The 18,831-nt window shown below is 37.9% G+C and overlaps 1 protein-coding gene across 1 annotated transcript; it reads right to left on the bottom strand.

The window, feature by feature from the left end:
• Positions 1-16,235: 16,235 nt before the first annotated feature.
• Positions 16,236-17,922, bottom strand: LOC306665653 (MAP3K12-binding inhibitory protein 1-like). Its single transcript, XM_079147336.1, is given in 3 exon segments — positions 16,236-16,985; positions 16,987-17,694; positions 17,749-17,922. Coding segments are annotated over 3 exon segments (1,032 nt in total). The 5' UTR covers positions 17,878-17,922; the 3' UTR covers positions 16,236-16,790.
• Between the last annotated feature and the right edge of the window lie 909 nt (positions 17,923-18,831).

The following is an 18,831-nucleotide window of genomic DNA, read 5'->3' as shown; positions in this document are numbered from 1 at the left end:
CAAGCCAAAGGAATGAACAACCTATTCAATGAAATAATATCAGAAAATTTCCCAAATCTGAAGAATGAAATGGAAAATCAAGTTCAAGAGGCTTACAGGACTCCAAATACACAAAATTACAACAGACCCACACCAAGGCACATTATAATGAAAATACCTAACATACAAAATAAAGACAGAATTTTAAAGGCTGTGAGAGAAAAGAACCAAATTACATTCAGGGGGAAACCAATACGCATATCAGCAGATTTTTCAATCCAGACCCTAAAAGCTAGAAGGTCCTGGAACAACATTTTTCAAGCCCTGAAAGAAAATGGATGCCAACCAAGAATCTTATACCCAGCAAAACTTACCTTCAAATTTGACAATGAAATAAAATCCTTCCATGATAAACAAAAGCTAAAAGAATTTACAAAAAGAAAGCCAGCATTACAGAACATTCTCAACAAAATATTCCATGAGGAAGAGATGAAAAACAAAGAAGCAAATCAGCAAAGGGAGGAATTATCCTAAAGGAATTGTCAAATAAAGGAGGAAACAAGTTGTGTCAAACAAATAAATAAACAAAATTTTAAAAATGAACCAAATGACCGGGAAACCAAATCATTTCTCTATAATAACCCTGAATGTTAATGGCCTGAATTCATCAATCAAAAGACATAGACTGGCAGACTGGATTAAAAAGAAAGATCCAACAATATGTTGCCTGCAAGAGACTCACCTCATAGAAAAAGATACCCATAGATTAAAGGTGAAAGGATGGGGAAAAACATACCATGCACATGGACTCAGCAAAAAAGCTGGAGTATCCATCCTCATTTCCGATAATGTGGACTTCAAGCCAAAGTTAGTCAGAAGGGATAAAGAAGGTCATTTCATACTGCTTAAGGGAAGCATAAATCAGCAAGATATAACACTCATAAACATCTATGCCCCAAACAGTGGCTCATCTATGTATGTCAAACAAATCCTTCTCAATTTCAGAAACCAAATAGACCACAACACAATAATACTAGGTGATTTTAACACGCCGCTCTCACCACTGGACAGATCTTCCAGACAAAAATTGAACAAAGAAACCATAGATCTCAACAACACAATCAATAATTTAGACTTAACGGACATTTATAGAATATTCCATCCAACCAAGAGTGAATACACTTTCTTCTCAGCAGCACATGGATCCTTCTCTAAAATAGACCATATATTATGCCACAAAGCTAATGTTAGCAAATACAAGAAGATAGAGACACTAGCATGTATTCTATCAGATCATAATGGATTGAAGTTAGAAATAAATGAAAGAGTAAAACACAGAAACTATTCCAACATCTGGAGATTAAACAATATGCTATTATATGATGAATGGATAACAGAAGATATTAGGAAGGAAATTAAAAAATTCTTAGAGGTAAATGAGAACAAAGAAACATCATATCAAAATCTCTGGGACACTATGAAAGCAGTACTTAGAGGGAAATTTATTTCATGGAGCGCATTTAATAAAAGAAGTAAAACTCAACAAATAAACAACCTAACACTACAGCTCAAAGCCTTAGAAAAAGAAGAACAGAACAGCACCAAAAGTAGTAGAAGACAGGAAATAGTTAAACTCAGAGCTGAAATCAATGAAATTGAAACAAAAGAAACAATACAAAAAATTGACAAAATAAATAGTTGGTTCTTCGAAAAAATAAACAAAATTGATAAACCTTTAGCCACACTAACAAAGAGAAGACGAGAGAAAACCCAAATCACTAAAATTCGGAATGAACAAGGAAATATCACAACAGACAGGATGGAAATACAAAACATAATTAGAAGCTATTTTGAAAATCTATACTCCAACAAAATAGAAAATTTCGAAGACATCAACAGGTTTCTAGAGACATATGAATTGCCTAAACTGAATGAGGAGGACATAAACAATTTAAATAGACCAATTTCAAGTACTGAAATAGAAGAAGTCATCAAAAGCCTACCAACAAAGAAAAGTCCGGGACCAGATGGGTTCTCAGCCGAGTTCTACAAAACCTTTAAGGAAGAGCTCATTCCAATACTTCTCAAAGTATTCCATAAAATAGAAGAGGAGGGAACCCTCCCAAACTCATTCTATGAAGCCAATATCACACTGATACCTAAACCAGACAGAGACTCATCAAGGAAAGAAAATTTCAGACCAATATCCTTAATGAACATCGACGCAAAAATTCTCAACAAAATATTAGCAAATCGCATACAAAAACATATTAAAAAGATAGTGCACCATGATCAAGTGGGTCTCATCCCAGGGATGCAAGGTTGGTTCAACATCAGGAAATCAATAAACGTAATTCACCATATTAATAGACTTAAAGTCAAGAATCACATGATTATTTCAATAGATGCAGAAAAAGCATTTGATAAAATATAGCACCCCTTCATGCTCAAAACACTAGAAAAAATAGGGATAGTGGGAACATTCCTTAATATTGTAAAGGCCATTTATGCTAAGCCCATGGCTAATATCATTCTAAATGGTGAAAAACTGAAAGCATTCCCCCTAAAAACTGGAACAAGGCAGGGATGCCCTCTTTCACCACTTCTATTCAACATCGTTCTTGAGACTCTGGCCAGAGCAATTAGACAAACCAAAGAAATTAAAGGGATACGAATTGGAAAAGAAGAACTCAAACTATCCCTGTTCGCTGATGACATGATTATATATTTAGAGGAACCTGGAAATTCCACCAGAAAACTCTTAGAACTCATAAGTGATTTCAGTAAAGTAGCAGGTTACAAGATCAATGCCCATAAATCCAACGCATTTTTATACATAAGTGATGAATCTTCAGAAAGAGAAATTAGGAAAACTACCCCATTCACAATAGCCTCGAAAAAAATAAAATACTTGGGAATCAATCTCACAAAAGAGGTGAAAGACCTCTACAATGAGAACTATACAACACTAAAGAAAGAAATTAAAGAACACCTTAGAAGATGGAAAGATCTTCCATGTTCTTGGATAGGAAGAATTAATATTGTCAAAATGGCCATACTACCTAAAGTGCTATACAAATTCAATGCAATTCCAATTAAAATCCCAATGACGTACCTTACAGAAATAGAGCAAGCAATTATGAAATTCATCTGGAAGAATAAGAAACCCAGAATAGCTAAAACAATCCTTAGCAGGAAGAGTGAAACAGGGGGTATTGCAATACCAGATCTTCAACTCTACTACAAAGCAATAGTTACAAAAACGGCATGGTATTGGTACCAAAATAGAAAGGTAGATCAATGGTACAGAATAGAGGACACGGACACAAACCCAAATAAATACAATTTTCTCATACTAGACAAAGGGGCCAAAAATATGCAATGGAGAAAAGATAGCCTCTTCAACAAATGGTGCTGGGAGAATTGGAAATCCATATGCAACAGAATGAAACTAAACCCATATCTCTCACCATGCACGAAACTAAACTCAAAATGGATTAAGGACCTCGGAATCAGACCAGAGACCCTGCAGATTATAGAAGAAAAAGTAGGTCCAAATCTTCACCTTGTTGGTCTAGGACCAGACTTCCTTAACAGGACTCCCATAGCACAAGAAATAAAAGCTAGAATCAATCACTGGGATAGATTCAAACTAAAAAGCTTTCTCTCAGCAAAGGAAACTATCAGCAATGCGAAGAAAGAGCCTACAGAGTGGGAGAATATCTTTGCCAATCATACTTCAGATAGAGCACTAATCTCCAGAATCTATAAAGAACTCAAAAAACTCTACTCCAAGAATTCAAATAGTCCAGTCAACAAATGGGCTAAGGAAATGAATAGACACTTCACAGAAGAAGATCTACAAGCAATCAACAAACATATGGAAAAATGTTCAACATCTCTAGTAATAAGAGAAATGCAAATCAAAACCACCCTAAGATTCCATCTCACCCCAATTAGAATGGCGATTATCAAGAATACGAGCAACAACAGGTGTTGGCGAGGATGTGGGGAGAAAGGTACACTCATACACTGCTGGTGGGGCTGCAAATTAGTGCAGCCACTCTGGAAAGCAGTGTGGAGATTCCTTAGAAAACTTGGAATGCAACCACCATTTGACCCAGCTATCCCACTCCTTGGTCTATACCCAAAGGACTTAAAATCAGCATCCTATAGAGATACAGCCACATCAATGTTCATAGCTGCTCAATTCACAATAGCCAGACTGTGGAACCAACCTAGATGCCCTTCAATTGATGAGTGGATAAAGAAACTGTGGTATATATATACTATGGAATATTACTCAGCCATAAAGAATGATAAAATTATGACATTTGCAGGCAAATGGATGAAATTGGAGAATATCATGCTAAGTGAGATAAGCCAATCTCAAAAAGCCAAAGGACGAATGATATCGCTGATAAGTGGAGGTTGACACATAATGGGGGGGAGGGAAGGGTTAGAGTTAGGGTTAGGGAGGGGGGCAAGTATGGAGGAAGGAAGTACTGTATAGAGGGTAAAGAGGGGTGGGAGGGGTGGGGGGAAGGGAAAAAATAACAGAATGAATCAAACAACATTGCTCTATGTAAATTTATGATTACACAAATGGTATGCCTTTACGCCATGTACAAACAGAGAAACAACATGTATCCCATTTGCTTACAATAAAAAAAAAAAAAAAAAACATTTGACACATTTTAATTTTATAACTATATGAAAGCTGTGGCAACTTCTTGTTGTTTTGTTTTGTTGTTTTGGGTGGTGCTGGGGATCAAATTCAGGACCTCACATGTGCTAGGCAAGGACTTTGCCACTTAGCTACATTTCCAGCCTGAGAGTTGTGTTTTCAGCTGTCTGAAAATTATACTTTGTTCTTGCCTTTAAAATACATGAAATGGGGGTAAAGCAAGGATGTAGGCCAAGAAGGTAGTCAAAGATGATCAGAAGAGGCTCAGACACTGAAGCTCAGATACTGACACCCTTTCTCCCTTATGGTCTATTCTCACCACTGCAGGCAAAGCGATTATTTCAAAACAAACAATAATAATATTGTGAGATAAGTGATATGGCCATTGAATGAGAGAAAACTGAGAGCACATAGCAGAAGGAGCACCTAACCGAGTCACGGAAAGGCACATAGGTGGCCAGGGAAGTCTTCTTCTGGATAGGTGCTATTTAAACTGAGAAGTTAATGAAGGAACATATATTAACTGAATAAAAAGCCATTGAGAGAAATGTTCAAAATGAAAGGACAGTAGTAGAGTCATGAGAGAAGGGAAGAATAGTTCCAGAAGAGGCTCAAAGGAGGGGAGCAGATAGGACTAAGAAGGGCCTTTAGTCTACAATACAGACTGTGGAGTTTACCCTAGGGGCAGTGAAAGACTGAAAGACAGGCATGAATCATTTTTTCATTTGAGAAAAATTCCTCTGACTATGTTGTAGGGAAAGTAGATTGGAGGTGGTGGCAGTTAGGGTGGGAATCTGAGAGACTTGTTGCCATCTAGGGGAGAGAAGGTTGGAAGTAGAGTAGAGACAAAAGGATGGATTTGAGAGATATTTCAGGATATAGAACTAATGGGATGAGAAAGAGATTGAAGAAGAGAAGGAGATGGGGATCTCATTAGCTCAGGGAGGACAGAGGTATTGCCTAGGAATCAAACAGCTAAACCTGTGGAAACACCAGTGTGAGAATCCATCTGTAGGTCTAGAAGAAGAAGGAGGAGGAGGAGAGGCAGGAGGAGGAAGAGGAGGAAGAAGAAGAAAGATATTCAATTCTGTATCCAACCCTGCTGTGCCTGTTAACACATGTGTATGTATGTGTGTGTGTGTGTGTGTGTGTGTGCATAGATATATTTATGTATCTTTCATTTCTCTTCTCTTTATACTCATGTTCCTATTTCTGTCTGCCCTAGTTTGAATCTAGAATGTTCCCCAAAGACTCATGTGTTAAAGCTTTGGTCACCAGTTCTTGCACTTTTGGGAGCGTTGGGAGGTGGTGGAAGCTTTAAGAGGTTCCGCCCACTTGGAAAAGTTACAGTCAGGGATATTGAGACACTGGCCCCTCCTTTCTGTTTCTCTCTCTCTTTCTTCCTCCCTCTCTCTCCATCTCTGTATCCCAGCAGTTGAGGTGAACTGACATTCTCTCCCATGCACTCCACCATGATATACTGTGTTGCCACAGGCCCAAAGCAACAGGGCTAAGTGACCATATTCTCTGAAATCTTGAGCCAAAATAAATCTTACCTCTTTTTAAGGTATTTATCTCAGGCATTTGTCACAGTGACAGAAAGCTAACACAATATCCTTAAAAATATTTAAAAGATTTATGAAATTTGTTTTAAGTTCCTTGTCTACGAATTCCATAACCTCTGTCATTTCTCAATCTGTGTCTATTGGTTGATTTTTCTTTTGGGGGTGTCTTGTATTTTTCTCTCTTTCCATGCCTCGTAACTTTCATTATTTAGGAGATGATAACAATGGACACAGCAGGATTGGATACAGGGGTGGCTATGGACCCAACATATTTCTAATGACAGAGCAAACTATTTATAAAACAGAGGAATCTACCTACCTTATGCCACAGGTGGACAAAGAACTTCTGTGCTGCTTAAGCCACTTTATTTTGGAGTCTCTTTTTTATAGCAATTTAAGCTACGTCTTTTTGTGGGGGGTGGAGGTAACCAGGGATTGAACTCAGAGACACTCAACCACTGGGCCACATCCCCAGCCCTATTTTGTATTTTATTTAGAGACAGGGTCTCACTGAGTTGCTTAGCGCCTCCATCTTGCTGAGGTGACTTTAACTACCCATCCTCCCACCTCAGCCTCCCCAGCTGCTGGGTTTACAGGTGTACACCACTGCACCTGGCCATTTAAGCTACTTCTAATTCAGTTCTCCTAGACTGTTACTTAAGTTATCTTCTATGTCCTTTCCTATTTTCCATCTCTTTTTACTTTACTTTCTAGATTTAATTAACTTGGTTCTCCAGTACCTTTCATTTTTACTATTGTATGTTTCATTTCCAAAAGCTCTTGTTTTGTACATGCTGCATCTTCTTCAAGTTTTCTTCCTCCTCATAGTCTTTTTCCTCCAAGTTGCTTTTTTTCCTATTTGTTTTTGTCTACATCTTTCCTTAAATGTCTGGCTAACCTTGGCTGTCTGCTTATATTTAAAAGGGAGGCACTACAAACCTGAATGGAAACTCTGTTTTAATGGATGGATCATTTTGAATATGGTTTTCACTATAGACCAGTGGTTCTCAACAAGAGGCAATTTTGCTCTCTGCACTTGCGGGACATTTAGCAATTCCAGAGACCTATCCAGAGAAGACCTATTCAGCTTTAAGCAATCTCAGATCCTGGTAGTGGAAAAAGCTGGCATCTCGACATTCAGTTAGTAAATTTTTACCTAACCCCCCTATTTTCAGCAAAATGTCTTGCCCTCAATTAAGGTTGTCTCTTGGTCCAGAATCCCCCCTCTGCTTCAGTCCTTAAGTCAGAACCTCAGGAGTATTCTGTAGGAGTCAGGGTGGGGCATAAAGTTGTGGGGAGGGCATTGTACACAAACCTTCGGTCATCCTGCTCTTGGCCCTTCCTTTACCTACACTTTGAGAGGTACCTGAGGTCCCCTACTTCCTGAGTCATTTGAGGGTTCTATAACATAATTCTGTTGCCTCTCCTCTCCCTCACCCCCTAGATCCAAGCTCAGGATTCAGTTTCCCTGGTTCTGCTAAGTCAGTTGTTATTAGTCCATCTGCTTTTTACTTCCCAATATCTTCATTTTGTTTCCTCCTCTGTTCTGTTTTTGGTTTTGTTTTTAATGGTACTGGAGATTGAACCCAGGGGTGCTATACCACTGAACCATATCCCCACTCCTTTTACCTTTTCTTTTGAGACAGAGTCTCATTAAGTTGTGGAGGCTGGCCTTGAACTTGCAATTCTCTTGCCTCAGTCTCCTGACTCACTGGGTTACAAACACACAACACCATACCCAGCTTTACCTCACTCTTTATTAAAGTCAGATTCTGCGTCTTATGATCCCTCCCACCAGGAGATGATAATCTCATGCAGATTGTGGACCGTATCCTGTTAGAGTTGTATACTAAGAAATACCTGGTCTGCTACTTGCACACAGAAGGAACTCAACAATTTGTTACACTGAATTTATTTAACACACATGCACATCTACTTTACATTGTTTAAATTTAAATGCTTTTTACATTGTATCAGTGGGAATGTGTTTTTATATCCTAATTCTTTGATATGCAAGACACGCTGTCAGTTAACTCTTAATGTCCATACACTTTTCAAGTCCAAGTAGGATTACTTGAACCTATGGAACATAAATTATATGTTCATTCATGACACTTTGCAAAGAGTCTTATGCATTTACCTTGGTGACCAATCTCATTTCAAATCTCCCACCCCAAGACAGATTATTATACAGCCTCAGCATCAGGAAATGTTTTTAAAACAATGAAACTTAAGTACATTTACCTGACAACTAACTGTTTATAAATGTGTTATTTCTAATAGATGAATCTTATTAGAACTAATGTTTATATCAACATATTTTTGGTAGATATTTTTAAAGGAGTGAAAATATATCTGTATATGTGTGTTTATGCAGTAGAGGTATATTATCAAGGACTGAATTCTAATTATTGAATCCATATAATTCTAATTACCAAATATAGTAGGGAAAGAACTGTTAATTGGATATCTAATATACGGTGCTGTTTTTGCCATAGCCACAATTCACAAGTGGAGGCATCAATAAGTAGAAATCAGACTGGCACATTGCCTATTACCCCTACTCACCTATGAGCAAAAATTTTTCTTTTCTCATGACTTTATTTTCTTCTGGCTTAGAAGTCTTCATTCCAAAGGCAAGAGTCCCTCCACCAGGAGATAATGATTCCATTGAACTATATGTTAAGTCTGCCACCCAGCCACCTTGGACTTCCCAGACCTCTAAATCAATAGGCAAAGAAGGATGTTCACATGCTAGATAGGGCAACAGAACCTGACAACCAAGGGGAAATTGAACTACTATTCCATAAAGGAGGTAAGGAAGAATATGTCTAAAAGACAAGGAATCTCTTGGGGCACCTCTTAGTATTACCATCCCCTATGATTAGGTCAATGGAAAACTAAAATGGGCAACCCTGCCAGGACTGTGAATGGCCCAAACCCTTCAGAAATGAAGATTTGGGTCACCCCACCAGGTAATGAACTACAACCAGCTGAAGTGCTTGCTGAAAGCTAAGGGAATACAGAACGTGTAATAAAGAAGGTGGTAATAAATGCCAGCTATAACCATGTGATCAATTACAAAGAGAACTGCAATTATTATGAAACTTCCTCTTTATTTTGTTACAAATGTGAGCATTTAAAATATCTTCTTTTCTCTTTTATTCTCTTATATATGTTGACTTTATGTTGTATTTAATATTCAAGTATTATTAACTTTACATCACTGTATTTAAGTTATGGGATATCAAAGAAAAGAGTCAACATCAAAGACTTTACCTCCTCTTCTGGGATAGGAGATAGTGCATTTTCTGTTGTATGAAAATTGTTGTATCATATGGGGTGGAATTATTTTTACCTTGCTATTGTCATTATTTGTTGGTATGTATGGACACCATGTTAAGGACTGGACTTGTGATGGTTAATTGTTTTGTCAAATATTTCTCTGATGTGTCTGTGAGAGTGTTTCTGGATAAGATTCACATTTGAATTGATAGACTAAAGTAAAGCAGATTGCTCTTCCTATAATGGGTAGACCTCACCAAATTGAGGTTGGATAGAAGAAATAAAAAGGTAGAAAAGATAAAGGAAAGATGAGGAGTTATAAATTTAATCTTAAGTTCTGAATACCTTTATAGGCCCATCACTGTCCAAGTTAGCTCTTCTCCCAGGTCTGTTACCTCTAAATTTTCTGGGAAATCTGTAATCTTAGAATTATCATAAATTCACCCTCTTATGAAAAATTACCGTGTGTACTATTAATTAGCCCATGCAGTAAAGAGATTAATTAAAGAAAGATATGACAGTTTAAGAAAACTGTAATTTAGAGAAGTTTCCAATGTCACCTACTAATCAAATAATGAAGACCACATCAGCCTAAGGATCCTGAGTATGATCAGAACACTATAAATTGTTCTGTGATCTCCAGACTGATATCATTCCTGCATACCTTTCCATGCCCACCCTTTCCTTTAAAAGAACAGTCTAAGAACCCCAAAGCATCTCTCACTCTCAAGAGGACCACTTCTCCCTTGAATGTGTCTCTGCTTTCCTAAATAAATCTGTGTCTCCGACTGATGCATGCTGAAATTCTTTTCAGTCACTTATCAAGAATTCTACTCCTCCTGAGTTAAGGTTCCCTTCTCCAAGAACTCCTCAAACTATTTCTGGTGACTAATCAGTTGAAGATCTGCCTGATTGTTTTTTTTTTTTCCAGTCTCAGGACTCTAAAATACCAATTCTTTTGGAATCTCAAGCCTGCTTTTCTTTAAAGGGGAACTTACAGCATTGGCTCACATGGTTCTCAGACTTTTGTCCTCAAGGTGGAGGTACACATCGGCTGTCCTGGGTCTTCAGCTTGCTGATCGCAGATCTTAAGACTTCTCACAGTGTCCATCATCATATGAGCCAATTCCTTATAATAAATCTCATCAATCTATCTATGTATGTCCCATTGGTTGCGTTTCTCTGGAACACAAAGTATCATAAAGATACTGTAATCATAAATAGTAAAATTGGGCTGGGTTGTGGCTCAGTAGAAGAGCGCTTACCTAGCACCTGTGAGGCACTGGGTTCCATCCTCAGCACCACATAAAAATAAATAAATAAAGTAAGAGTATTGTATCCATCTGTAACTGAAAAAAAATATTGTAAAATAAATAAATAAATGAAAGTAAAGCAACTTCACTGTTAAAAATCATATTACAGGGCTGGGGTTGTAGCTCAGTGGTAGGGCACTTGCCTAGCATGTGTGAGGCACTGGGTTTGAGTCTCAGCACCACATATAAATAAATAAATAAAGGTCCATCAACAACTAAAAAAAATTTTTAATCATATTATAATACAGTTAATTATATATTAATAACCACACGAATTTTATGTATCTCTTGACAGAGTCAAAGTATGTTTTATTATTAATTATAATTTCCTGAGATAAGTAGATTGCTAAAGAAAGCAATAAGGGGCCATTCCTATATAGTATGCTTTTTGTAAATAGTCAAATTTTAAATATATAAAATATTTACAAAATATATTTAAATATATTTAAAAATATAAAATATTTACAAAATATATTTACAATATATTTGCTGTGTATTTAACAACAGAAGCATTAGGAAGCAAATATTACAGACAAAATAGAGTGTATGACTGTCCATGTCTCAGAGAAGTGGATGCTCCTAGGTTTACCTATGGCAACATTTGGAACAATTGCCACTTATTCTTATCCTTCCTCTATGCCTACTTGAAGACAGGGCCAATGTTAAAATATTTGCTTCTTTTATAAGCTCTTTTATTTCCCTTCCAATTCTAATTCTGCCCCATACTCTATTCAAGTCACTTAATCTCCTCTGTTCTGATTGATATTTTAATTATCCAGTTCTTTCCAGCTGCGTCCACCGCAGTTTTTTACAAAGAATGAAGAACTATGCTTTCTGTATTTGAATGATAAATCTGTTGATAGGATCATTTTTTTTTTTCAGAAAAATGTACAAAGAAATGACCTACCCACCTATCCAATCCCCAAAATATATACCCACCTACCCACTCCCCAGACCAGTTAGATATAAACCAGGATTGCATTTTGACTCTCCTGGGGTACCTTGTTTGTCTTCCTCAATCTTTGGAAACCCGATTCTCTGTACTTTTGAGGAAAATTACTGACTAATCTGACAGAAGCAATAATGTGATTCTGGGACTGACAATGGGACTTCCATCAAGAGAGTCTCTCTGTTGGATCTTTTTTTGGTTTGAAAAAAACAAAAACCAGCTAGGTGTGGTAGTGCATGCCTGTAATATCAGCTACTGGGGAGGCTGAGGCAGGAGGATCACAAGTTCAAGACCAACCTGGGCAACTTGGTGAGACCCAGTCTCCAATAAAAGGGTGGAGAGGGACTGGGGTGTAGCTCAGTGTTTGCCTAGCATGTACAAGACCCTGGATTCAATCCCCAGTACCCAAAGGTAGAAAGAGAGAGGGGGTAGGAGAGGGGAGCAGAGAAGATAGTTCAAGTTAATTTAAGTAAAAATACAAAGGCGAAACCAAATTCACATCTCAGGATGGGAGTGGAACTATATACCAGGCTCTGCTTTGTGCTGCTCTATGTGATTTTTTTCTCCCCAGTTTTGTGTGTCCTGTATTAAAAAGTTTCAACCCAGACAAAGACAGGATCTCTTATTTTCAGTTCTGTATTGTCCAATCCACATTGTAGCCAGGGTGTAGTTTGGGGGTCATAAGGTATAACCAACCATAGTGGCCCAGGTGCCAGCCTGTGACCATGTGGATGAGGGAGAGAGGGAGAAGCGGGCAGAGAAGGGGCACTGGTAGACCCAATAAGTGTTCACTCCAAGGCCTTCTTTTCTGTCCTAATGGAAAATTGATCTTAAATAGTATCTTTCTGGACACCACACTGAGAAAAAAGTGGTGGATGTTATTAAGGTAGATTTGGTAAAAGGAGGAATTTTGAGGCAATTTGTGGGCCCTCTCAACTCAAGCCAAAGGTATGTTTTTAAAAATATATATTTTATTATTTGGGCTATTCATATGCAAAGAGATTTAATGGATTGTGGCAAACATATTCCTGGATTTTGATCCATCTTCAAATGCTAATGTATGCTGATCATCTAGATCAACCTGGCAGAGATCTAAATATTACTATGGTAACTCAGTTACCATAATGCCTGAAATGACCATAATGTACAAGAGGTATCTCATTTGTTTACATCCTGTAACCAGTGGATACAAACCAAGCTTCCTAGACATGTAGGGATCCACAGGGGAAGAAGTGAAGACCCATAAGCTATTTCCAATGTTTCAGAAGGTTCAAATGAAATAATAAATTTTTTAGCACAAAATTTTGATAGGCTGTCTAAAACATCAAACTTATCTACTTTAGAATGGAATTGTATCAACTCATAGCAGCAAGCCTTTATTACATGCTGATCTTAAGCTCTGGTTTAATACACCCATACATCCTTGGTTAAATAAATTCTGGGTAATTGAATGCCATCTATTCTTAGTCCATTTTCTATTGCTATCACAGAATACCTGATACAAGGTAGCTTACAAGAAAAAGAGGTTTATCTTGACTCATGGTTCTGGACATCTAAGAACATGGGGCACATTTCCAGCTTCTGCTGTGGTCTTTGTGCTGTTTCAGCTCATGGAAGAAAGTGGAAGAGCAAGTAGGCACATGCTGAAAAGAAGCATATGTGCCAGAGAGTGAGAGGAGATGTCAGGTTTGCTTTATAACAATCTGCTCTGATGATAAATAATCCACCTTGAGAGAACTACATTAATCCTTTTCATGAGGGTGGAGCCCCATGACTTAATATGGGTTTTTGTTTTGTTATGTTTTGTTTTTTGTAGTACTGGAGATTGAACTCAGGGCCTCATGCATGCTCATCATTTGCTCTACCACTGAACTACACCTTCACCCCTTTTTATTTTATTTTGAGACAGGGTCTTGTAATGGCGGGGCCTTGCTAATTTGCCAAGGCTAGCCTCAAACATGCAATTCTCCTGTCTCAGCCTCCTGAGTATCTGGGATTACAAGTGTGGGCCACCTAATTACATCTTAAAGGTACTACCACCCCCTCAACACCATTATCTTGGGAAATTAAGCCTCTATATGCATTTTGGTGAGGACAAATCATAGCACCATCCTGGGACAAATTAGATTTTAGCAAAACTATTATGTGGCCACCTTTCTTCAGGTTATATTCTAAAGACTATAGAAAAAGAAATTGAAAGACTAATATTACTAAAGTCATCTTTCCCAGAGATCTTTAAACATTAGTCATCTCTCTAAAGTAATGACCTCTGGATGACTCTTCTACTCTCCTCTGAAGATACGCAATAGCATTCACCCAATTATTAGAATTCCTACTAACTAGGATATCATATGGCCTTAGTGGCAGAGACCTGAAGATAGTAAGATATTACCAGAAATGCTCAGCCTTTAAAGCATGAATCTGTATCATCCTATGAACATCAAGTGTTTGTATGCACTTCGTTATTTCTCTACTTTGTCCCATGATTGGGCCTTCTGGACACAGATGTAAATAACAAGAAGGATAGAAAAGGTTTCTAAGATACTAATTCTCTACTTCTAGTCCAGGTTGACTGAAACCTTTCAAGTCCTAGGCAGTCTTACCTATAATTGCCTGAAATTCACCTAGGAGCAAAGCCACACCTCTTTCTATAGCCAAGTGATGTCAGTAGGTCATTTTCAGCAGCCTTGAACTCCTCTCTTACCTCACCAGGCTCATAGGTCTACACGAAATTGCTCTTCCAATCTACCTTTCAGAAAGTAATTAATCACAATTTAAATGAGAAGAATCATAACCATAAATTACCTTTAAATATACCTTCTACTTCAGTCTTGGAAAGGATATACCTAAATTTGAAAAAAGTTAAAGGGGTTTGAAGCAACAATGAAGACCGAAATTTTAAATAAGTATTAGTTTTTTAAAGCATTGTTTAAATATAAAGCTACATATTTATTAAAAATTAGGTGATACTTGATAAACAAATCACTTCCCAAATGTTCTTTGTGAGGCTGAAAAGGGAGGAGACAAAGGTAGACATGCATTAACAAAAGAAAGTTCTTCTCCTCACCCTTAAATGCCTATAGAGCATGTTCTTTGTAAAGCAAATGTACTGAAGCTTTCCCTTTTCTTCCTTGAAGCATCTGTGAGTCTTTCTTCTTTAGATAAAATGGGCTTTTTTTGGTGGGCACATGACAGGGAAGAGGTTCAATGTAACAAGCAATCATGCTATTTTAAAAAGCTCCATCTCAAATTAAGTTTACATATGGTAACTTTCTAAGGAGGGTGGGTTGCAACATGTAAGCAATTTAAAAGTGTAACATTTCATTTTCAGGTTCAGAGTAGCTTTCAATTCCCTCACTAGTGTGCTTCTAATTAAATCTTAATTGTACCATTCATTATGAAATGAAAGAAACACCGTTAAACTGGATTTCCCTTAGATGAAATCAAAATGGCCTTCATAAAATAGCTAATGCACAGAAAATAAAAATAAAACTATGTGGAAACGAGTCTTAAAATTAAAGCCTAACATTTGAATTTGCATAATTATAAAATTATCACAAGGAATATCTTTCTTGATAGGCCTAAATGATTTAAATATGTGTAATTAGTTATAGTAAATCGCCCAAATGCATAAAAACACTGAGTAGGGGACAATGGGTAATAAAAATGATATATTCAATAATTTCAGTTGCTACTTATCATATGCCAACTTTAAAATATATCCTTTTGAAGCAAACATATTTTAAGTTAGTTTACCTTTTAAAAAGAAAAGGAGAAGGAAAGGGGGTGAGGGAGAGAAGGAGGAGGAGGAGATGTGGGGAGGAAGAAAAGTCCCCAAATTTAACTAGCCCCAAAGCTTCTTTCTTGGGGAAAAGGGACTTTGTCTGAATTAGAGGATAATTGTTACACTGGTCTTATTACACCTCCTAGCAAGTGCTTGGATAATTTCTATTTCATACTTAGTATAATGATTTTCAAAAATAAATCAATTTCTCTTTCATTTTAATTCCTCCTGTCTATAGAATCATCAATCCCAATGGGTCTTTCCAAAGGGCAGATTGCAAGATGCATCTAATTTCATCACAGGAAAGTCAGAGTCAATGAGAAAAGTCAAGTTTGTCATACCTAATCTCCGAAGTGATGAAAGAATGGACATTTTTTTAAGCTGTCTGTTTTATCTCAACTCCCTAAGGTCTCCCTCCCAGTGATGGGAACAAAGCCCTTAAAGTTGTTCCAGGAAACAGCCCCAAACAGAGAGTAAAAGAGTAATTGGAGCAAGATAGTATTCAGGCAGTTAAGACACCAGAATCTACACCCTGTTGTAAAGCATTGTGAAACATGTTTTATATTATCAGCAAACCCAGACCCCCTTTGAAATTTCCCGGCAGCTTTGTCCCCCTTTTCCCTCCCGATGTGTGGTCTCTGCCTTTATAAACCTACAAGATTTTTTTTTTTTTAATTTGGATCTATTGTTTATTTACATTAACTGACATCTAAAAGATAAAAATATAAGTTTATACATGGATTTAATATTCATTTAAGACAAGAAATTTGTTAAATGCCCAGTATGTACAAAGTACTAATTTAAACTAGTAAACTAGTTAACCAATGTTACAAATATAAAGTTCCTTTTAAATCTCACTATCAAAATAATCTTCCTATAGTCCACCAAAACAAAAACAAAAATAAAAACAAAAAAAAACAAAACCAAAAACCCAAAAAACAACAAAGAAACCACCCCAACGTACTTCCAAATTAAGTTTCTCAACTTCCAAAATACCTCCTTTAAAACAGAAGGGAATAAATTCCAACAATGATTTATTTAGTACATTCATTATCTCAAAACTCACTGGAATAGATGAAGATTACTTGTTGCAAGATAGAATCATGTAAAAATACACCTCAACTTCACAGAAAAGTTTACATTGATAAATACATATTCATTAATTAATTAAAGTGTAAGTTACACACATATATAAAAAAAGTAAAATGACAGGGATGAGAGGAATTTGTCATGGAAGGTGGTTAGTTGCCATGGATTCTGCTTCTCTTGATTTTCTGAGCAGTGCTTGTTTGAGGGCACTAATTTTCTCATCAAGTTCAGCCAGTGAATAGTTCTGTTGAGGTGGTTGAACTTTTCTTCTTTTTCCAGAAAGATTTACAGATTGAAAATATTCAGGAGAGATGCCTTCCAATTCAAGGATTTTTATCTTCAAGCTTTTTAATTCTCTGATAAATGTCTCTTGGCACTGGACCACCTGTCTGCAATCGCAAGTGAGCCTCAATATTTTGAGGTCGTTCTTCTACAGCCTGATTCCCACATTCTCGGAGCATGTTATTGGGTTTATGACCTGACCCTTGAATTCCTTCAGGTCTAGTCTGTGGTCCATACGTATTCACAACTCTAGAAACCTTTACATGACTTTTAAATCCAGGATAAGGGGTAAAAATGGCATCAGTTCTTGCACAACTATTTTCTTGATTACAATCAATAACATTGCAAAATTCCCTGACGTTGTTTTCATTGATTTCAGCTTGTTTTCTTTCAATAAATGCAGATATTCGTCTGTCAATTTCTGCTTTTCCAGCCTTTATTTGAACTACTTCTGGATCAAAATGGATTTGTGTCTTTTTCATATCTCCTAAATCGTAATCTTTGTGCTTTTCTTCCTCTTGTAGGTCACCAGTGGGAAATTTGACATTTAGTTCATTCTTGTTCCCCATTTCTGTTTTTCCTATCTCTTCAATAGCAGTTGAATTCTCTTTAATGAGAGGCTGAAGTTTTGCTAAAAAAGGCTGTAAATATAAAATGTGTTGCTCAAGTGCATTAAAGAGCAATGCAGGCTGGAATGCTGAGAGGCTCTGGAGCTTGTTCCAATCGATTGTAATTTTCACCACATCATCTTTGAGGTTAAGCTTCAAAGGAGCAAACCAGCAACATCACAAAAATTACACGATTAAGCTGTATATCTGTCCAGCCAGGGTGTGCAGGGAACGAAGGATTTCGCAGAGCACCTCTCGGGAAAGATTGGGGCTGCAGCTTCCCTCCAGACTGCTGTCACTGCTGCTCGGATGACTAAGCTCCGTAGCAGCAGCCATGACACCTTCGCGGGCAGTCCCCCACCACCACCAAGGTGCGCTCACAATCCCCAAATCTACAAGATTTTTTGCTCGGGACTCGACTCCTCGACTCCTGCGTGTAAGTCATGAGTCGGGTCCCAGCGCGCTGGAATAAACACCTCTTGCGGTTTGCATCAAGTGATGCCTCCTGCGGTTGATTGGGGTTGCCGTGGATCCATGGGACAGAGTTGGGGTTTCCTTTTGGGGGGCCTTACATTTGGGGGCTCATCCGGGATAAGACGGCCCCCCTCATCCGCGGAGTCGACCTTGGAGGTAAGAAGGGGTACCCCGAAGTTGTCTGTCTTTGTCTTGTGTTTTGTTAGTTGGTCTGGTTCTGTGAGCGCGCTTTCGGTTTCAGTGGCAACCGTTTGGTGACTCGTGAGAGTGGCCGGACAGTGGCCGGTAGACGTGCCTGGGGGGCCACAGGTTGCAGCCCTGGGGGACGCCCTAAGGGTGGAGGGGAGCCAGGGACGCCTGGTAGTCTCCGTCGGTAAGGGCGCTGATGGGGTTCAATTGGTGGATCAGAGATTGGCGCCCATCTGTATCTGGTTCTGTTGTGTGTTTGTGGCGGAGGTGGAAGAAGGGTTGGAACAACTGGGGGGTTCTTGGCCTGGGCTACTCTCGGGTGGACCCCAAAGGTTCCTTCTCTGGACTCCCCCTCCAGACAGCCCTGAAGGGTAACTTAGCAAAGTAGCTTCAGTCTCAAAAGTAATGAAAAATAAGGTCTCATAATTTTCTTTAACATCCAACCTGTCCTGATGAGATGGCTAAAATGCCTTAGACACAAAGTTTCTGTTAAAACCTGTTAGATCCTTCCAGATCTCAGTCAAGGCTTACATTGAAATATAAATAAAAGAAGCCTAAAGGCTCAGTAGGAGACCGGTCTCAAACCCAGGGAAAGAAAAGGTAAAAAGAGTCTTTAAAACTCCAGCA

This window comes from Sciurus vulgaris (assembly GCF_902686455.1).
Source record: "Sciurus vulgaris genome assembly, chromosome: 7".
Taxonomy (NCBI): Eukaryota; Metazoa; Chordata; class Mammalia; order Rodentia; family Sciuridae; genus Sciurus; species Sciurus vulgaris.
The sequence above is the reverse complement of the archived record's forward strand: the minus strand, read 5'-3'. Positions and strand labels throughout refer to the sequence as shown.